We start from the raw sequence: 21,479 nt of genomic DNA on the forward strand, positions 1-21,479 counted from the left end.
GTTTGGTGGTTAGGGTGTGCATGCACATCTTCAGTGATGAGTCTTCGTTCAGTCTTGACATGGGTAACACGTACGTGCACGCACACGATCAGACTCTCACTGTGCTATTGCCAGGATTACCCCAGATACCCCTAGGACCTCCTGAGAAGTAGAAGGAGATTACAGGCTCATGCAGTTCCCCTCCATCTCTCTCTCTCTCCATCTCTCCATTTCTCTCCTCTCTCTCTCTTTCTCTCTCCATCAGTCTCTTTTCGGGGTGTAACGATACACTCAGCTCAAGATACAATATTTATCACAATATTTTGAACGACATTTTTTACGAAACTGAAATTCAATTAACAGATTTATTTCCTAAACATTTTCAATAATTTGGTGTGCTCAAGGCCTTTGGCGAGAGCACATCCTTTATTCTCTCACATATGATTTTTCTTTCTTTTCCCACCCCTAAGGATCTCTCAATATTTGGACTACATAGACAACGTTGGTGTCAAAAGTTTGGTCTTGGTAGCAATTGAGTTGCTTGTATTTTTATTTAGTTCCGTTGCACCGTTTAGGCTGAACTTTTTAGGCTGAACTTTAAGTTTTTGTGGCAAAAAGTGCCTTGTGGCAACAAAGGGAACTCAGTGTCAACATCACAATGTCAGCACGAGTTAGCAACGATGCATGGATACAACGTGCATAGATGTGCTGGAGCACAGCCAGTATCGGATCATGCTGTGGTGTACGAGCAGCATCATACACAGTGTTGGGTAACGTTACTTTGTAAAGTAACTACTTACAGTTACTACTTATTCCTTGTAAAGTAACTAGTTACGTTACTTAGTTACTTGCTTTAGAGAGTGAAGCGTTAAGTTACTTTTGCGTTACATTAAGAAAAGTCTTTTCTTTCTAAGACAATTCACCTTGGTCACTGTAATGCCCAGAAGGCACATTTAATGGGTTGACCTCAGCAATAGCACATATTGTACTGAATATTCAGTGTCACTCGCATATAACATGAGCAATCTTCATACAGCAAGATGGATCAAGGTAATAATCCACTATAATGAAAAGCAATATTCGCATTAAGTTCTTCAATTAAGAAACTCTTTAATCAATAAATAATGTTGTAAAATGTCAGGCAGAAGTCTAGTAGTTAGCTAGCTCTACAAGGCTAGGTTTGAATCTAGGAGCAAAACGAAGCTAAGCTAGGTATATGGTAGCAAAGTGGTGTTCACTTATGTACTGAACCAGACTATTTTACTTACTGTAATATAATCCTAAACCGAAACCACTGAACGATTCAGCAACACATCACACAAACTTGAGTTCAATACATGAATTGGGCTCGTGAGACTGCGCACCAAAAGAACGAAGGGGAACCCAACTGTCTAGCAGATTAAGACATTTTCGTAGGTACCTAGCGAAAAGTAGCCTAAACTCTCCTAGACTTTTAGCTACATGCTGTGTGCTCTCGACCAAAAGACTAAATTAAGTAATGCGTTACTTGTTTAAACAAGGAACTAGTAACGGATTCATTCAATTAAATAAGTAACGCCTTAAGTTACTCGTTACCTAACAAAAGTAGTCTGACTACTGTAACGCGTTACATTTAAGCAAATCAAGACTTGCACGTCTCTCTCTCCATCACTCTCTTTCCATCACTCTCCATCTCTCAATCTACATCTCTTCCCATCTCTCTCTTGCTCTCCATCCCTCTTTCTCTATCACTCTCTTTCCATCACTCTCCATCTCAATATACATCTCTTTCCATCTCTCTCTCTCTCTCTCTCTCTCTCTCTCTCTCTCTCTCTCTCTCTCTCTCTCTCTCTCTCTCTCTCTCTCTCTCTCTCTCTCTCTATCACTCTCTTTCCATCAGTCATTCCATCACTCTCAATCTCTCCATCTCTACATCTCTCTCTTTCTCTCTATCACTCTCTTTCCCTCACTCTCCATCTCTCTAACTCTTTCCATCTTTCTCTCTATCACTCTCTTTCCATCTCTCTCTCTCTCTCTCTCTCTCTCTCTCTCTCTCTCTCTCTCTCTCTCTCTCTCTCTAACTCTTTCCATCTCTCTCTCTCTAACTCTTTCCATCTCTCATCTCTCTAGTCCCTAGCCCTGTCCTGTCCTTTCCATGTAGTATTACAGTATCACCAGCAGGCTGAGACGAGACTTTAAACAGTGTGTGTGTGTGTGTGTGTGTGCTATGTGTCCCCAGACAGACAGAAGTGCCAACACTGCAATGTTCCTGTGCTAGGGCAGGGTGCTGCCCACTACAGATAGACTCTCTCCACACAGCAGCTTGGAATGCTTTGGTTGGGATTCCCATGCTCTCCCCCAGCCCTTTCTTATGCTGTGCTCACACCAAAAAGCTACATTTGCATTGCCCGGCACAAATTCTCCTGTTTGCAATGACTCTACATGTGATCTCTTAAAAAATGTGTGCAAAAAATGTGCTTTGCATTTGGTGTGAGCACAGCGTTATCTGGGCGTCCCTTTATCCCTGTGGGTTTAACCTCCTGCGTTTCCAGTCCAGATGCTGTTCAGAGGCAAATGCCTCATGGACTCTGCCTGCTAACACAGTAATGCTTACCTTCATTCAGTTAGCATACGCCAAACTGCTGAGACCCATTGCACATACAAAAGTGCATGTAGTAAGTGCAGTAGGTAATCAATCATTTGAAGTGCACAGTTCTAACAGTATTACAGTGGTTAATACCTCTCCTGTTCCTCTCCTGTTCTCTCCTCTCCTGTTCCTGTTCCTCTGCTGTTCCTCTCATGTTCCTCCATATCTCTTGTTCCTCTCCTGTTCCCCTCCTCCTGTTCCTCCATATCTATTGTTCCTCTCCTGTTCCTCCATTCTCGTTCCTCTCCTCCTGTTCCTCTCTTGTTCCTCTCCTGTTCCTCTCCTGTTCCTCCCCTGTTCCTCCCCTGTTCCTCCCCTGTTCCTCTCCTGTTCCTCCCCTGTTCCTCCCCTGTTTCTCTCTTGTTCCTCTCCTGTTCCTCTCCTGTTCCTCCCCTGTTCCTCTCCTGTTCCTCCCCTGTTCCTCCCCTGTTCCTCTCCTGTTCCTCCCCTGTTCCTCCCCTGTTTCTCTCTTGTTCCTCTCCTGTTCCTCCCCTGTTCCTCTCCTGTTCCTCTCCTGTTCCTCTCCTGTTCCTCCCCTGTTCCTCTCCTGTTCCTCTCCTGTTCCTCTCCTGTTCCTCTCCTGTTCCTCCCCTGTTCCTCTCTTGTTCCTCCCCTGTTCCTCCCCTGTTCCTCCCCTGTTCCTCTCTTGTTCCTCATGTTCCTCTCCTGTTCCTCTCTTGTTCCTCTCCTGTTCCTCTCTTGTTCCTCTCTTGTTCCTCATGTTCCTCTTTTGTTCCTCATGTTCCTCTCATGTTCCTCCCCTGTTCCTCTCTTGTTCCTCATGTTCCTCTCTTGTTCCTCATGTTCCTCTCATGTTCCTCCCCTGTTCCTCTCTTGTTCCTCATGTTCCTCTCCTGTTCCTCTCCTGTTCCTCTCTTGTTCCTCTCCTGTTCCTCTCTTGTTCCTCTCTTGTTCCTCATGTTCCTCATGTTCCTCTCATGTTCCTCTCCTCTTCTTCCTGTTCCCCTCTTCTCTCCCCAGACCATCAAAAGCTGGAGCGAGAGGCCCGTATCTGCCGTCTGCTAAAACACCCCAACATCGGTGAGTGGCTCTGTGGTTATGTTACTTCTGCAATGACAACAATCATTGTGAGCGTTGGTGACACCCAGACAGTGTGGAGGGGGGAGGCCGTGGGATGAAGTGAGGGATGAGGTGGGGGAGTGAATAGAGGGGGCTATACAGACACCCTTGTTACTGTTTCTTCTCTCTCGTTCTTTCACTGGATGTTTCTATGTATGCAGGTATTTATTATGTAATTGTAATTACTGTATGTAACACTGAGTACAATCTAGGACATGGTGCTCCTTGTAGCAGCCCCCTCCTGCTCTATGCCAGTTTAGCCTTAGATAAACTTTAGGACAAGAGAGAGAGAGAGAGAGAGAGAGAGAGAGAGAGAGAGAGAGAGAGAGAGAGAGAGAGAGAGAGAGAGAGAGAGAGAGAGAGAGAGAGAGAGAGAGAGAGAGAGAGAGAGAGAGAGAGAGAGAGAGAGAGAGAGAGAGAGAGAGAGAGAGAGAGAGAGAGAGAGAGAGAGAGAGAGAGAGAGAGAGAGAGAGAGAGAGAGAGAGAGAGAGAGAGAGAGAGAGAGAGAGAGAGAGAGAGAGAGAGAGAGAGAGAGAGAGAGAGAGAGAGAGAGAGAGGTAGAGAGAGGTAGAGAGAGGGGGAGGGAGAGAGGTAGAGAGAGGGGGAGGGAGAGAGGTAGAGAGAGGGGGAGGGAGAGAGGGGGAGGGAGAGAGGTAGAGAGAGAGGGAGGTAGAGAAAGAGACGCTCGCTCAGTTCTTACTGCACGGCCAGCCTGCTCGTTTTATTACACAACTTTTCACTTTACATAACCGCAGCCTAACCCTGGTCCCAGCTTCATCACCAACCTCTCTCTCTCCGTCTCTCTCTCTGTCTCTCTCTCTCCCTCCTCCTCTGTCTCTCTTTCTCTGTCTCTCTCTGTCTCTTTCTGTCTCTCTCTTTCTCCCTCTCTTTCTGTCTCTCTCTCTCTCTCTCTCTCTCTCTCTCTCTCTCTCTCTCTCTCTCTCTCTCTCTCTCTCTCTCTCTCTCTCAGTGAGACTCCATGACAGTATCTCTGAAGAAGGCTTTCATTACCTGGTCTTTGACCTGTAAGTATACACTGTTACAGACGGAACAGGGTCTTGTTCACACGTTCTGCCTCTAGACTAGTGGGGTTTGTTGGTTTGTGCTGACGGCCTGTGTTTCCATGCTGTGTGTGTGTCCCGTGTGTGTCAGCGTGACGGGAGGAGAGCTGTTTGAGGACATCGTAGCCAGGGAGTATTACAGCGAGGCAGACGCCAGGTACGTACCTCCGGTTTCCCTGGTTACTTAGCTCCACCCTCCAGGTCAAACCACTTGGAGACTAGGATTGGACACACCGATGTACGCACAAACTGTACGCCTGTGTTCTCGGACACACACACACACACACACAAGCATGGGGATTGTTTTGTATCCTTGTTTGCTGTTTCCTCGTCAACAGGTATATCTATATTCGAGCCCTCTCTGTTGAATCCACCCTGCTGTCCTCCCTCATTCGCTGTCATCTCACTCCCTCTCTGTCTGCCCCTCCCCCCGGGGGCATGCGCTCACACACACATACATGCTTTCATGCTGGAAGATGATAGCGGTATCCAGAGTTGGTCGTTTCTATGTTGTTAAACCCCCACACATGTCAACTGCACTCAACCTTTCTTTCAGTTCAGTTGCCGGACATTTGCCTTGTAGTAATGATGTATGTTATATGGTTGGTAAATGTGGTGAATGCTAATCTCTCTCTCTGTGTGTCTCTCTCCCTCTCTCTCTCTCCCTCTCTCTCTCTCTCTCTCTCTCTCTCTCTCTCTCTCTCTCTCTCTCTCTCTCTCTCTCTCTCTCTCTCTCTCTCTCTCTCTCTCTCTCTCTCTCTCTCTCTGTGTCTCTGTCTCTTTCTCTCCATCTCTCTCTGGCCCTGCCCCTCCCCCATCTCTTCCTCTAGTCAGTGTATTAATCAGATCTTGGAGAGTGTCAATCATATCCACCAGCATGACATCGTGCACAGGGACCTCAAGGTGAGTGGCTGCCCGTCGCCATGGCAACCACACACACACCTCTGCCCATGGCAACGCTCGCTACCCCCCCCCCCCTCTCTCTGTTTGTCTCTCTTTCTCTTAACATACTCCCCTTACATCCCTGTTTTACTCCCCCCCCTCTCTGTCTCTGTTCCCCTCTCTCTTGGTATTGCCTCCCCCTCTCTTACATTTCCTTCAGGACTCTGAACATGAGTGTGTGTGTGTGTGTGTGCGCTGGAGAGCAGGGTACAGAAATTGCCTGTCATCTGTGCATAAGGGCAAGGGATAATCAAGGGTGGGACCCCCCCCCCCCCCCCCCAGATAAGAAACTAGCTCTGACCATTGTAATGAAGCCCACTATATGAGTTAGACAGTCTTACTATTGTAACAAGGCCCATTATATGAGTTTCGCAGGGCAGTCTACCTATTGTAACAAGGCCCATTATAAGAGTTAGGCAGGGCAGTCTTACTATTGTAATGAGGTCCATTATAAGAGTTAGGCAGGGCAGTCTACCTATTGTAACAAGGCCCATTATAAGAGTTAGGCAGGGCAGTCTTACTATTGTAACAAGGCCCATTATAAGAGTTAGGCAGGGCAGTCTACCTATTGTAACAAGGCCCATTATAAGAGTAAGGCAGGGCAGTCTACCTATTGTAACAAGGCCCATTATAAGAGTTAGGCAGGGCAGTCTACCTATTGTAACAAAGCCCATTATAAGAGTTAGGCAGGGCAGTCTACCTATTGTAACAAGGTCCATTATAAGAGTTAGGCAGGGCAGTCTACCTATTGTAACAAGGCCCATTATATGAGTTTCGCAGGGCAGTCTACTTATTGTAACAAGGCCCATTATAAGAGTTAGGCAGGGCAGTCTTACTATTGTAACAAGGCCCATTATAAGAGTTAGGCAGGGCAGTCTTACTGTTGTAACAAGGTCCATTATAAGAGTTAGGCAGGGTAGTCTTACTGTTGTAATGAGGCCCATTATAAGAGTTAGGCAGGGCAGTCTACCTATTGTAACAAGGCCCATTATAAGAGGGAAGGGAAAGAGAATGAAGAGCCTCAGAGTAACCATGACAACCTGACTGACATCACAACAGTCTGTTTTCACGGGAGCGACCTTTGTCGTGTTTTCATCCGTTTGGTGCAAATGAACACGAAACCGTCCTCCTTCTCTCCTCCTGCAGATGAACCACATTTCATCTGCAATTTCACTGCATTACAATGTGAGAGTGTGTGCGCGCTCTTGCATGCATGCACACTTGTGTTTCCTCACGTGTGTGTGTGTGTGTGTGTGTGTGTTGGTGCTGTCGGCCTGATGTGTCGACCTCTGGCACTGAGTGGGCTTGTACTGCAGCCCTTCATGTTCCGCTGCTCAAGTAACGGCCATCTCAAACGCTGCCACACAAACACATACCGCACATTTAGTATTCACCCCACTGTAGCGTCTAAATGACTCCCTAGTGGTTTCCATGACTACAAGCCCATGTCCATATATGGTCTTGTAGAGAGGATCTGTCTCTGCTCTCCTCCTCCCTGCTCTCTTTCCATCTCTAGATTTCCTATACAGTAAACCTCCCCTATGTCTTTACATCAAACATTGCCTTAACTCTCTCTAAATATGTATGTATATATATATACAGTTCTGTAGAAGGAAATGCAATGAGGGTTGTGTCTGTATGAATTTGTATCTGTATGAATATGAATGTCTGTATAGCTCTGTATGACTGTGTTCCACTCTGTGTGACTGGGTGTGTGTCTAACTGTGTCTAACTGTGTCTAACTGTGTGACTGTGCGTCAGCCTGAGAACCTGTTGCTGGCCAGCAAGCTGAAGGGAGCAGCAGTGAAGCTAGCAGACTTTGGGCTAGCCATCGAGGTGCAGGGAGACCAACAGGCCTGGTTTGGTGAGAGACTTTTCTCAAGTAAACCCACACGCCAACACTAACTCACACAGAAGAGGATCAGCAGGAATGACAGAGCCTACTTCAGTAACAGCTTCACTGGCGCTTTGACTGTATCGCTAGTTGAGTATTCTGTCGATTTAAATAAGTTACACCAGGAAAAAAAAAAGTTTGCCTTACAAAATCATTGCAAACACAAGAATGTTGTCCCGATATAGCTCGAGGCTTAGAGGATGTGTTCTGTCAGCCAGCCTGGCTTGAATGAGAGACAGAACAGAAGGTGAAACACGGTGAGCAGACAGCAGTGAAACCCTCCTGTGTTTGTGGCAGGGTTTGCGGGCACCCCTGGATACCTGTCCCCAGAGGTTCTGAGGAAAGACCCGTACGGCAAGCCTGTGGACATCTGGGCCTGTGGTGAGCACTCGCCCCGCGGCACACCAGCCTACACACAAACACTCCTCTGGGGAGGTCAGGGTGGGGGACTAGCAGTCACTCAGTCACCATGCTGGTCACTAGACCCGACATTACAACTTCACATGTTCCCTGCTGTGTACAGGAGACACTCAAAGGGAATTTGGGCTGCAGTTTGGCAGACATACCTGGTGTAGTTTTGTGTGGGAAGTAGGAACTACAACAAATATGGGGTTATGATTATGAATTCAGGCCAAGTCTTTCAATACATACTCTAGAAATTGATCCCAGAGAAGAGTTGAAGGAAATATCTCACCCCCTTCTCTCTCTCCCTCTGTCTCTCCCTCTGTCTCTCTCCCTCTGTCTCTCCCTCTGTCTCTCTCCCTCTGTCTCTCTCTCCCTCTGTCTCTCTCTCTGTCTCTGTGTCTGTCTCTCTCTCCCTCTCTCTCTCTCTCTCTCCCTCTGTATCTCTCTCCCTCTGTCTCTCCCTCTCTCTCTCTCCCTCTCTCTCTCTCTCTCTCCCTCTGTCCCTCTCTCTTTCTGTCTCTCTCACTCTGTCTCTCTCTCTCTCTCTCCCTCTCTCCCTCTCTCTCTCTCTCTCTCTCCCTCTCTCTCTCTCTCCCTCTCTCCCTCTCTCCCTCTCTCCCTCTCCCTCTCTCTCTGTCTCTCTCTCTCTCTCTCTGTGTCTCTCCTCAGGTGTGATTCTGTATATCCTGTTAGTTGGCTATCCTCCATTCTGGGATGAAGACCAGCACAAACTCTACCAGCAGATCAAGGCTGGGGCCTACGACGTATGTCAGTGTGTGTGTGTGTGTGTGTGTGTGTGTGGGGGGGGGGGTGGGGGGCTCCCCTTTGAAGGGAGCAGGTGAACGGTTAGGAGTGTTAAACAGAGAGATGCGCTGGAGCTATTGATCCTATCAGGGCACCCTGACGCATTGCAGAGGTGTGTGTGTGTGTGTGTGTATTCTCCTTTCCTGCACTCTGTGGTAATGAAGTTTTCAGTTTGCTAAGTAGAAGCAGAATCCCCCATCTGTCTCCTGTTTAATTAATGACCTCAGTAGACATAGTACTAATATAATGTATGTGTTCCTCTCTCCCTCTTCCTCTCTCTCTGCTCCTCATCCTCTCCTCCCTTTCCTCTCTCTCTCCTCCCTCTCCACCCCCTCTCCTCTCTCCTCCCCCTGCTCCTCTCGCTCTCCTCTCTCTCCTCCCCCTCCCTCTCTTCTCCTCTCCCTCTCCTCTCTCTCTCCTCCCGCTCTCCTCCCCCTCTCCTCCCCCTCTCCCTTTCCTCTCTCCTCCCCCTCTCCCTCTCCTCTCTCTCCTCCCCCTCTCCTCCCCCTCTCCTCCCCCTCTCTCCTCTCTCTCCCTCTCCTACCCCTCTCCTCTCTCTCTCCTCCCCCTCTCCCTCTCCTCTCTCTCTCCTCCCCCTCTCCCTCTCCTCTCTCTCTCCTCTCCCTCTCCTCTCTCTCCTCCCCCTCTCCTCCCCCTCCCCCTCTCCTCTCCCTCTCCTCTCTCTTTCCTCCCCCTCTCCTCCCCCTCTCCTCCCCCTCTCTCCTCCCTACCCCTCTTCTCTCCTCTCCTGCTCAGTTCCCCTCTCCAGAGTGGGACACAGTCACTCCAGAGGCTAAGAACCTGATCAACCAGATGCTGACCATCAACCCAGCCAAGAGGATCACCTCTGAGCAGGCCCTCAAACACCCCTGGGTCTGCGTAAGTACACACACACACACTCTCACACAGACACACACACACACACACTCACTCTCTCACACACACATACACTCTCACACACACATACACACACTACCTTACACACAGACACACAATCACGCTTATACACACACAGACATTATGATTGGCATTTTAGTGTGCATGTAAACACGCTCAGTGTTTGGTGTAAGCTCTAATGCTCTTCTCTGTTGTCCACAGCAACGCTCCACCGTGGCCTCCATGATGCACAGACAGGAGACTGTGGAGTGTCTGCGCAAGTTCAACGCCCGTCGAAAACTGAAAGTACTTCTAACCCAGCACACCTCTCCTCTACACCTCCTCCAGTCCTGTCTCTTCTCTCTCTCCTCTACACCTCCTCCAGCCCTGTCTCTCTTCTCTCTCCTCTACACCTCCTCCAGTCCTGTCTCTCTCCTCTGTCCTCTACACCTCCTCCAGCCCTGTCTCTCTTCTCTGTCCTCTACACCTCCTCCAGCCCTGTCTCTCTTCTCTCTCCTCTACACCTCCTCCAGCCCTGTCTCTCTTCTCCAGTCCTGTCTCTTCTCTCTCTCCTCTACACCTCCTCCAGTCCTGTCTCTCTCCTCTGTCCTCTACACCTCCTCCAGCCCTGTCTCTCTTCTCTGTCCTCTACACCTCCTCCAGCCCTGTCTCTCTTCTCTGTCCTCTACACCTCCTCCAGCCCTGTCTCTCTTCTCTGTCCTCTACACCTCCTCCAGCCCTGTCTCTCTTCTCTGTCCTCTACACCTCCTCCAGCCCTGTCTCTCTTCTCTGTCCTCTACACCTCCTCCAGCCCTGTCTCTCTTCTCTGTCCTCTACACCTCCTCCAGCCCTGTCTCTCTTCTCTGTCCTCTACACCTCCTCCAGTCCTGTCTCTTCTCTCTCTCCTCTACACCTCCTCCAGTCCTGTCTCTTCTCTCTCTCCTCTACACCCCCATGTCTCCTCACAGCTCTAGTCTCCCCAGGAGGTTGTGCTCTCCCCCCCCTCACGTGTCCTTCTCTCTGTCTAGGGGGCCATCCTGACCACAATGCTGGTCTCAAGAAACTTCTCAGGTAGGTGTGGGGTGCTTGTGAGTGTGCATATGTGTGTGTGTGTGTGTGCCTCCAGATACCCTGTTCTAATGTTCTCTCCACTACTCCTTGTTTCTGTGGGGAAGGGCATGCGGCTGTGGAGGCCAGTCCCCGAGTGTGTGTGTTGTGGAAGGTAGACTGATAGAGGGAGCCGTGTGCGGTCAGACCCAGCCTGTAGGCTGCTGCTGCTGTTGAGGAGCGAGGACGTGCTGGCGGCCGGAAAGCATTCCTCCATGTTCAGCTCACCTGTACTGTGTGTGGTCTGTTTGTTTTATGTGAAGGGGTAACCATCATTATCTGTGCTAACCTCTCTCTCCTTGTGTGTCCTCCTTTCTGCTGTCTCTCGTGTGTGTGTGTGTGTGTGTGTGTGCGTGTGTGTGTGTGTGAGAGAGAGAGAGAGAGAGAGAGAGAGAGTGAAAGAGAGGTGACGTGCTGGAAGTCTAGAATGGTTTATTGAGGGTTAATATTGTCGCTTGACAGCGGTGTCCCGGCCCTGCAGGTACCTGTAAGGGTTCACCTGGACGTAGTTCCTGTGGCCCTCTCTCTCTGAGAGAGAGAGAGCCCGGGTATACACGCTCTGTGTCTGTGGGCCCCAAGGGGACCCCCAGGGCTCCTCCCTGAGGTCCGGTCCTGCGCGCTCTGCGGCACCTGTCTCCAGCCATCCTCGCAGGCTTGGCGTGGGATGACTGGAGCCATGTGCCGGCGGCGCCGCGGGGGGCGAGGCCAGCTAGCGAAGGCTGATTGGCCGAGCCCCCCCCCAAACTGTAGCCTTTCTATCCACTAGTGGGCCGGCAGCATACCAACTCTGCTGCTGCCTCCTCCACTGCCTCGCTGGCACAGGAAGGTATGTCCCTGGGACACGCCCACCCACTTCCTCCTCGCACACTCGCTCACACACACACACACACACAAACCTATCCTGGGGCGGCACAGTAACCCCCCCTCTTCCGCTTCCCGCATGCAAGCCTGACCCTTCCCCTCTTATCACACACACACACACACACAGAGCATACTGTCTCTTATCAGTGGATATCTTCTAAATGAACACACTATATTCACAGCACACACTAAACCCACGCCATACCTACAGTACTGTAAGGACAATGCCATCGTTGTAGCCTTTAACATCTGTACACGTCAGCCTTCTGCACGGTCGACATCACACACACACCCACTAGTTCACCTCGACCCCAGAGTGCCCGGCCGTGTCGGGCTGGGGGCGGGGCTGGGGGCGGGGCTGGGGGGGCGTGTGTCTAGGGGGCTGACTGCAGGGGCCGGCAGGAGCTGGGTTGGCTTGCTGCCATCGTCAGACCTGGGGCGGGCGGAGGCCGGGGGAGGCGGGGGGGGAGGGCACGGGGGTGCGGGAGGGGGGCGTCACCAGAGTGAGGCCCTGGTTACCGTGGTGACTGGGCGGGGGGGAGGCTGCGCGGGGCGGTGCCTCTGGGTGCCCCTCCAGCACTCTGGGAGACGCTTCCGGAAGCATGTCCGTGTCCTCCCTCCACGTTTCCCTCCGGCCTGGGGGGGTGGTGAGAGGTCTGCGATCCCAGAACTGGTGTGAGGGGGCGGGGGGCGGGGCTAGAGGGAACCACAGGGTTCTCAGGCCCCCTAACGAGGGACGGCCTGTCGCTGAGTACATCTGCCTTCCAGCACTGTTCTGGGTCAACAAAACCCCAGTTAGTTCATTGACAGGATTTAAGAGATCCTTTTCAGGAAGTGCTGTAGCAACTCCAGATACCTGAGACTACAGGCCTGTGTAGCCTCTACCTGAGAGCAGAGGCCTTAGTGTAGCCTCTACCTGAAACCAGAGGCCTTAGTGTAGCCTCTACTAGCCTCTACCTGAGACCAGAGGCCTTAGGGTAGCCTCTACTAGACTCTACCTGAGAGCAGAGGCCTGAGTGTAGCCTCTACTAGCCTCTACCTGAGAGCAGAGGCCTGAGTGTAGCCTCTACTAGCCTCTACCTGAGAGCAGAGGCCTGAGTGTAGCCTCTACCTGAGAGCAGAGGCCTTAGTGTAGCCCTTAATAGCCTCTACCTGAGAGCAGAGGCCTTAGTGTAGCCCTTAATAGCCTCTACCTGAGACTAGAGACCCTGGATAGAGCCTCTCCTCTGGAGGTTCCAGGTCCCTCCCCCTTAGGTGTATGATTGGTGCTTTGTGATTCTGGATGAGGGTGATTGACAGAACTGTACGATAGAGTCCTCCAATCACAGGGCTCCTCTCTGTGAACGGACCAATCGCCTGCGTGTAAGTGCTGAAGACTGATGACATCATTGCTCCAAACAAGGCAGATTAGCCCCCGGTCCTGACATCTACCTACGATTGGTTTAGTGCTGCGATGATATCACTGCTCGCCCCCCCCCCCCCCCCCTTTTTCCATTGCTAGCTCCTCCCCTTCCTGGGTGTGTGAGGCAGGCCAGATAAGGCCATGTCTGACCCAGTCCTCCTAAAACAGAGTGTCATAAAGGACTAGTTGCCTTTTGCATGTAGATGTGTGTTACCCCTTAACAGCTGGCAAGGTGCTCCTTCAAATGCCCCAAAAGATGTCCTCCATCCTGCCCCTGGAGGCAGGGACTGGGACTGGTCAGACGCAGGAGGGCTCTGCTTTGACTAACCAGTCACTGGCAGAGCCTGCTAGCGTCAGACCAGGGATTGTTACAAGGAGGAAAGGGTGCATTGTGGGTATTGGAACCTGTCCCACATGCTTTTGCACTCACCCTATTGGCTGCTTGAAAGGGTGAGACGGCACGAACCAGAAAAACCCCAATCAGGTGCCACCACCTCATTTCTGATTTGCTGAAGGAAAGCTGTGTATTCTGGGAGCTGTAGTTTTGGCTGCTGCATGGCTGGGCCAAGGGAGATTGTAAATACACATAGATCATCAACAGCATGAACTAGACACAGGCAACTGTGACTGCCCCAACCCTCTGTTCCCCACCTCGTCAACTCCTGATGTTGTGTTAATGAGCCATTTCAATCTTTCCTTTGGTCTCTTTCCGCTTGTTAATGGAAGGTAAGAATCTGGAGAGGTTTTTGAGTGGGGGAAATGTGTCCGGGCATGAGTGTTTTGTATAGAAACTGAGTTTCTGAGTGCAGGCCTTTAAAGCTTTCAACCAAGGGGAAATAACTCAAGCTTCTAACATAAATCAATAATTAACATGAACCTGGCTCCACTGCATCGGGTTAGTGGCAGTGTGGGTCAGGCCGTCACTCACTGGACGATCTGCACCCAGATCCAGCCAGGGAGCAGGCTGACAGGAGCTTCCCTCTGAAGTGTCCAGCCTTCTGACCTCATCAGAAACCTCGTTAGTCTGGTCAGAGGTGTATCATATACCATGTGCCCTCTGCCAGGCTGCACGACAGGGATTTGTAGCCGTGACCAAAATGAGGTTTTAGAGATCTGAGGGGGGCGGGGGCTTTGCAGGATTGATCTTAAATGTTCTTTTGTACGTAGGGATATGTTATGTGGGAGTGTGTTAGCGTGAGCTGCCAGTAGGGCTGTGTTTGAGGGTGGGCGGTGGGGGCTCAACACTCGGGTGACATCGCCGGCGCTGCTCTCATTCGCTCTTCCCCCCTCTGTCTCTCGTTTGTTTCACAGCTTGCAAAAGTTTACTCAACAAGAAGTCCGACTCTGCCAAGGTATGGCTGTCTCATTTCTCTCCCTCTCCTCTGGACTCTCTTTCTCCCTCCCTCGCTCTCTCACTTCTGTGTCTATTCGTCCATATCTGTCTGTGTTTCTTATTTAGGTAGTGCATCATTCAATCCTCCATTCAGTAACTGTCATAGCAATATAGTCCACTGACTGTCTGCTTTCCATTGTTGGTTAACAATGGAACTCTCCATAAACACATGAGATATTATGATATCAGAGCTGGATGTAGACAGTTAGTAGAGCAGTAGAGGATCAGAGCTGGATGTGGACAGAGTTAGTGGAGCAGTAGAGGATCAGAGCTGGATGTGGACAGAGTTAGTGGAGCAGTAGAGGATCAGAGCTGGATGTAGACAGTTAGTGGAGCAGTAGAGGATCAGAGCTGGATGTGGACAGAGTTAGTGAAGCAGTAGAGGATCAGAGCTGGATGTGGACAGAGTTAGTGAAGCAGTAGAGGATCAGAGCTGGATGTGGACAGAGTTAGTGAAGCAGTAGAGGATCAGAGCTGGATGTGGACAGAGTTAGTGAAGCAGTAGAGGATCAGAGCTGGATGTGGACAGAGTTAGTGGAGCAGTAGAGGATCAGAGCTGGATGTGGACAGAGTTAGTGGAGCAGTAGAGGATCAGAGCTGGATGTGGACAGAGTTAGTGGAGCAGTAGAGGATCAGAGCTGGATGTGGACAGAGTTAGTGGAGCAGTAGAGGATCAGAGCTGGATGTGGACAGAGTTAGTGGAGCAGTAGAGGATCAGAGCTGGATGTGGACAGAGTTAGTGGAGCAGTAGAGGATCAGAGCTGGATGTGGACAGAGTTAGTGGAGCAGTAGAGGATCAGAGCTGGATGTGGACAGAGTTAGTGGAGCAGTAGAGGATCAGAGCTGGATGTGGACAGAGTTAGTGAAGCAGTAGAGGATCAGAGCTGGATGTGGACAGAGTTAGTGAAGCAGTAGAGGATCAGAGCTGGATGTGGACAGAGTTAGTGAAGCAGTAGAGGATCAGAGCTGGATGTAGACAGTTAGTGAAGCAGTAGAGGATCAGAGCTGGATGTGGACAGAGTTAGTGGAGCAGTAGAGGATCAGAGCTGGATGTGGACAGAGTTAGTGAAGCAGTAGAGGATCAGAGCTGGATGTGGACAGAGTTAGTGAAGCAGTAGAGGATCAGAGCTGAATGTAGACAGTTAGTGAAGCAGTAGAGGATCAGAGCTGGATGTGGACAGAGTTAGTGAAGCAGTAGAGGATCAGAGCTGGATGTGGACAGAGTTAGTGGAGCAGTAGAGGATCAGAGCTGGATGTGGACAGAGTTAGTGAAGCAGTAGAGGATCAGAGCTGGATGTAGACAGTTAGTGAAGCAGTAGAGGATCAGAGCTGGATGTGGACAGAGTTAGTGAAGCAGTAGAGGATCAGAGCTGGATGTGGACAGAGTTAGTGAAGCAGTAGAGGATCAGAGCTGGATGTGGACAGAGTTAGTGAAGCAGTAGAGGATCAGAGCTGGATGTGGACAGAGTTAGTGAAGCAGTAGAGGATCAGAGCTGGATGTGGACAGAGTTAGTGAAGCAGTAGAGGATCAGAGCTGGATGTGGACAGAGTTAGTGGAGCAGTAGAGGATCAGAGCTGGATGTGGACAGAGTTAGTGGAGCAGTAGAGGATCAGAGCTGGATGTGGACAGAGTTAGTGGAGCAGTAGAGGATCAGAGCTGGATGTGGACAGAGTTAGTGAAGCAGTAGAGGATCAGAGCTGGATGTGGACAGAGTTAGTGAAGCAGTAGAGGATCAGAGCTGGATGTGGACAGAGTTAGTGGAGCAGTAGAGGATCAGAGCTGGATGTGGACAGAGTTAGTGAAGCAGTAGAGGATCAGAGCTGGATGTAGACAGTTAGTGAAGCAGTAGAGGATCAGAGCTGGATGTGGACAGAGTTAGTGGAGCAGTAGAGGATCAGAGCTGGATGTGGACAGAGTTAGTGAAGCAGTAGAGGATCAGAGCTGGATGTGGACAGAGTTAGTGAAGCAGTAGAGGATCAGAGCTGAATGTAGACAGTTAGTGAAGCAGTAGAGGATCAGAGCTGGATGTGGACAGAGTTAGTGAAGCAGTAGAGGATCAGAGCTGGATGTAGACAGTTAGTGAAGCAGTAGAGGATCAGAGCTGGATGTGGACAGAGTTAGTGAAGCAGTAGAGGATCAGAGCTGGATGTGGACAGAGTTAGTGAAGCAGTAGAGGATCAGAGCTGGATGTGGACAGAGTTAGTGAAGCAGTAGAGGATCAGAGCTGGATGTGGACAGAGTTAGTGAAGCAGTAGAGGATCAGAGCTGGATGTGGACAGAGTTAGTGAAGCAGTAGAGGATCAGAGCTGGATGTGGACAGAGTTAGTGGAGCAGTAGAGGATCAGAGCTGGATGTGGACAGAGTTAGTGAAGCAGTAGAGGATCAGAGCTGGATGTAGACAGTTAGTGAAGCAGTAGAGGATCAGAGCTGGATGTGGACAGAGTTAGTGAAGCAGTAGAGGATCAGAGCTGGATGTGGACAGAGTTAGTGAAGCAGTAGAGGATCAGAGCTGGATGTGGACAGAGTTAGTGAAGCAGTAGAGGATCAGAGCTGGATGTGGACAGAGTTAGTGGAGCAGTAGAGGATCAGAGCTGGATGTGGACAGACTTAGTGGAGCAGTAGAGGATCAGAGCTGGATGTGGACAGAGTTAGTGAAGCAGTAGAGGATCAGAGCTGGATGTAGACAGTTAGTGAAGCAGTAGAGGATCAGAGCTGGATGTGGACAGAGTTAGTGAAGCAGTAGAGGATCAGAGCTGGATGTGGACAGAGTTAGTGAAGCAGTAGAGGATCAGAGCTGGATGTGGACAGAGTTAGTGGAGCAGTAGAGGATCAGAGCTGGATGTGGACAGAGTTAGTGAAGCAGTAGAGGATCAGAGCTGGATGTAGACAGTTAGTGAAGCAGTAGAGGATCAGAGCTGGATGTGGACAGAGTTAGTGGAGCAGTAGAGGATCAGAGCTGGATGTGGACAGAGTTAGTGGAGCAGTATAGGATCAGAGCTGGATGTGGACAGAGTTAGTGAAGCAGTAGAGGATCAGAGCGATGTTCCTGTGCTCTCACTCACTCCAGAGGAGCACCAGTGTTGGAGAGGGATCATTCCACATGATCCCTGTGTGCTTCGCAGCTTATGACTCTACTGTGTGTGTGTGTGTGTGTGTGTGTGTGTGTGTGTGTGTGTGCGCGCTCCCCACCCCCCTACCCCTCAGCCTCAGACCAACAACAGTAAGAACAGTATAGTGAGCGCCATCAATGCCCTGAAAGAAAGCAACATGGCAGCAAACTCCCAGATGGTAGGTCCTTATCTTAGCCCTGTCATGTTGCTGTGTCCATGTTAGTCTCCTCATCCCACTGCTCTCGGGGTTACATCCAACTCACAGCATCCTAAACTCCATCCTATAGCATCCATCAAGCATCCTAGTCTTGTCCTACCATCCTCCTACCATCTAGTTAACATCCTCCTACCATCCTAACCACCCTTCTACCATCCTAGCCACCCTCCTACCATCCTAACCACCCTCCTACCACCCAAACCACCCTCCTACCATCCTAACCACCCCAAGGAATGTAGTCTTCCTTCCTAGCATGCTAACCTACCTCACCACGTTTTGCTGTGCTTTGAACTCTTTCCCTTTGATTGTGTTCTCGTCGTATGCCCCGCGGGCGCGTGTCTAACGGTGCCCTCCTGCCCCTCAGGAATCCCAGAGCACGGTGGTGCACAACCCCCCCGACGGCGTCAAGGTGAGGGACAGTCCTGTCACAGTCCTGTCACGGCCCGTTAGAAGGGCCCTTATTGAGGTGGAGCGTGCAGCATGTCATGTGATCCTGTGTGTTCCTGTGCAGGGCTCCACTGACAGCAACACCAACGACGAGGAAGACATGAAAGGTAGGAAGACTGCGCTGCCTCCTTTCCATCCTTCCTCAGCTCTTCCTTTCTTTCTCCCTCTCCCCTTCTCTCTCTGGCTCTCTCTCTCTCTCTCTCTCTCTCTCTCTCTCTCTCTCTCTCTCTCTCTCTCTCTCTCTCTCTCTCTTTCTCTTTCTCTTTCTCTTTCTCTTTCTCTTTCTCTCTCTGTGTCTCTCTTTCTCTCTCTCTCTCTCTCTCTGTGTCTCTCTCTCTCTCTCTGTGTCTCTCTCTCTCTCTCTCTCTCTCTCTCTGCCTCTCTCTCTCTCTCTCTCTCTGCCTCTCTCTCTCTCTCTCTCTCTCTCTCTCTCTCTCTCTCTCTCTCTCTCTCTCTCTCTCTCTCTCTCTCTCTGTGTCTCTCTCCCTCTGTTCATTGAAGAAGTGTGTTTCTTCCAGCCCTGTGTGTGCTCTGTAAAGCCGGCCGTGTGGAGAGGTGTGTGTCTCTCACTCTCTGCCTGTGTGCCTGTGGTGGGTGGTTTTGTTTTTGCGTTGTGTTGTATTGTGCATGCCTGTTGTCTGTGTGAGTGCGGGTTTGCTCCTGTGCGTCTATATGCGCGTGTGTGTGTGTCTGTATGCCTGTGTGTGTGTGTGTGTGTGTGTGTGTGTGTCTGTATGTGTGTGTGTGTCTGTATGCGTGTGTGTGTGTGTCTGTATGTGTGTGTGTGTCTGTATGCCTGTGTGTGTGTGTGTGTGTGTGTCTGTATGTGTGTGTGTGTCTGTATGCGCGTGTGTGTGTGTCTGTATGTGTGTGTGTGTGTCTGTATGCGTGTGTGTGTGTGTGTTCTAGCGGACAGCTCGGTGGTCAGTCAGGGCAGTGCCCAAGAGGAGATGCCCCCCCTTCTGTCCTCACCTCACAACTCACCTGCCAGTAAGTGTATCCATGGCAACTGAAAACCCTCTGCGGCCACCCCAGGCGAGGACCACACCTCCTGTCACTAAGGGCAACAGTCTTTCACCCTTGACCCCCTCTCCTTATCCAGTCGGCTTTCCCCTGTGTGAATTTAGTCTGTCTGCCTGTTCCTCCTTTATAAATGTTGTGTTGTTGTTAACCTGATCCTCAGTCTAATGAAGGACGCCTTCTCTTTTAGCTGTCTCCCCATCCCTCCCTCTCTCCTCTCCTCCATCAGCTGTCTCCATCCCTCCCTCTCTCCTCTCCTCCATCAGCTGTCTTTATCCCTCTCTCTCCTCTCCTCCATCAGCTGTCTCCATCCCTCCCTCTCTCCTCTCCTCCATCAGCTGTCTCCATCCCTCCCTCTCTCACCTCTCCTCCATCAGCTGTCCCCATCCCTCCCTCTCTCCTCTCCTCCATCAGCTGTCTCCATCCCTCTCTCTCACCTCTCCTCCATCAGCTGTCTTTATCCCTCTCTCACCTCTCCTCCATCAGCTGTCTCCATCCCTCTCTCTCTCCTCTCCTCCATCAGCTGTCTCCATCCCTCCCTCTCTCCTCTCCTCCATCAGCTGTCTCCATCCCTCTCTCTCTCCTCTCCTCCATCAGCTGTCTCCATCCCTCTCTCTCACCTCTCCTCCATCAGCTGTCTTTATCCCTCTCTCACCTCTCCTCCATCAGCTGTCTCCATCCCTCTCTCTCTCCTCTCCTCCATCAGCTGTCTCCATCCCTCTCTCTCACCTCTCCTCCATCAGCTGTCTTTATCCCTCTCTCTCCTCTCCTCCATCAGCTGTCTCCATCCCTCCCTCTCTCCTCTCCTCCATCAGCTGTCTTTATCCCTCCCTCTCTCCTCTCCTCCATCAGCTGTCTCCATCCCTCTCTCTCACCTCTCCTCCATCAGCTGTCTCCATCCCTCCCTCTCTCCTCTCCTCCATCAGCTGTCTTTATCCCTCCCTCTCTCCTCTCCTCCATCAGCTGTCTCCATCCCTCTCTCTCACCTCTCCTCCATCAGCTGTCTCCATCCCTCTCTCTCACCTCTCCTCCATCAGCTGTCTCCATCCCTCTCTCTCACCTCTCCTCCATCAGCTGTCTCCATCCCTCTCTCTCACCTCTCCTCCATCAGCTGTCTTTATCCCTCTCTCTCCTCTCCTCCATCAGCTGTCTCCATCCCTCTCTCTCTCCTCTCCTCCATCAGCTGTGTCCATCCCTCTCTCTCACCTCTCCTCCATCAGCTGTCTTTATCCCTCTCTCTCTCCTCTCCTCCATCAGCTGTCTCCATCCCTCTCTCTCTCCTCTCCTCCATCAGCTGTCTCCATCCCTCTCTCTCTCCTCTCCTCCATCAGCTGTCTCCATCCCTCTCTCTCTCCTCTCCTCCATCAGCTGTCTCCATCCCTCTCTCTCTCCTCTCCTCCATCAACTGTCTCCATCCCTCTCTCCTCTCCTCCATCAGCTGTCTCCATCCCTCTCTCTCTCCTCTCCTCCATCAGCTGTCTCCATCCCTCTCTCTTTCCTCTCCTCCATCAGCTGTCTCCATCCCTCTCTCCTCTCCTCCATCAGCTGTCTCCATCCCTCTCTCTCTCCTCTCCTCCATCAGCTGTCTCCATCCCTCTCTCTCACCTCTCCTCTGACAGTTACTGGTCTCCTTGGAACTCTCTAGAAGCTCTAGATCTGTCTTCTCTCAGACCTCTTCTTGTCCTCTGGTCTCTGTGCACTGGCCTGTTCTCTGCAATGCTCTCCTCCTCCTGTCCTCACTAGCACTCCTGAAGGACTCTCCTCCACACACACCCCCCCCATCCTCTCCCTCCTGTCGCAAAACGCTGCCCTTGCATAAGCCCCACTGATATGCTGTGAGCCAGTGGCAAAGCCTGCTCCTGGTCTCCTCCTTGCTGTTAGGCTGATCCAGTCCAACACAATAGCTTAGAGTTGAATAGAATAGAACAGTTTGAAGAGAAAGGAGACAGCATGTACACATGACATGGCATTATCTAGTCTACTACATCTCCTGGACGTCCTCCACACTCACAGTACTTGTTACGGCTCCGCATGTCCCCTTTCTGTCTTCTACCTGTGTGTGTGTTAGGGATGGGCATTCGATTAAATTGTCTTAATCGATCGTCGGGAGAATTAACGATCGATTTTCGATTAATCATTAACATTTTTATATTAAAATTCTCTATTTATAGGCTATATTAAAATGCAGTGAAAATAGAAAAAACTGTGTGTTTCCGCATTGAGATCTGTAGCTATTACAAGAAGAACAATTATT

General features: G+C 50.6%; 1 protein-coding gene across 16 annotated transcripts in view; it reads left to right on the top strand.

Annotated features, from left to right (window-relative positions):
• camk2g1 (calcium/calmodulin-dependent protein kinase (CaM kinase) II gamma 1) overlaps positions 1–21,479 on the top strand; it is a 36,293-nt gene that overhangs the window by 6,786 nt on the left and 8,028 nt on the right. For 3 of the 16 annotated variants that reach the window (XM_084671016.1, XM_084671017.1, XM_084671023.1), the window contains exons 3-19: positions 3,587–3,646; positions 4,656–4,710; positions 4,838–4,903; positions 5,577–5,649; positions 6,835–6,873; positions 7,450–7,552; positions 7,880–7,963; positions 8,657–8,751; positions 9,548–9,670; positions 9,890–9,973; positions 10,696–10,738; positions 11,541–11,600; positions 14,349–14,389; positions 17,636–17,719; positions 18,123–18,167; positions 18,270–18,312; positions 19,115–19,195. In XM_084671016.1, coding sequence (XP_084527142.1) covers positions 3,587–3,646; positions 4,656–4,710; positions 4,838–4,903; positions 5,577–5,649; positions 6,835–6,873; positions 7,450–7,552; positions 7,880–7,963; positions 8,657–8,751; positions 9,548–9,670; positions 9,890–9,973; positions 10,696–10,738; positions 11,541–11,600; positions 14,349–14,389; positions 17,636–17,719; positions 18,123–18,167; positions 18,270–18,312; positions 19,115–19,195 — 1,179 coding nt within the window. The remainder of the gene's footprint in view (positions 1–3,586; positions 3,647–4,655; positions 4,711–4,837; positions 4,904–5,576; positions 5,650–6,834; positions 6,874–7,449; positions 7,553–7,879; positions 7,964–8,656; positions 8,752–9,547; positions 9,671–9,889; positions 9,974–10,695; positions 10,739–11,540; positions 11,601–14,348; positions 14,390–17,635; positions 17,720–18,122; positions 18,168–18,269; positions 18,313–19,114; positions 19,196–21,479) is intronic. The other 13 variants (XM_084671022.1, XM_084671032.1, XM_084671026.1 and 10 more) reach the window with 12 other exon arrangements.

This window comes from Hypomesus nipponensis, chromosome 13 (genome assembly GCF_054491055.1).
Source record: "Hypomesus nipponensis isolate SF chromosome 13, ASM5449105v1, whole genome shotgun sequence".
Taxonomy (NCBI): Eukaryota; Metazoa; Chordata; class Actinopteri; order Osmeriformes; family Osmeridae; genus Hypomesus; species Hypomesus nipponensis.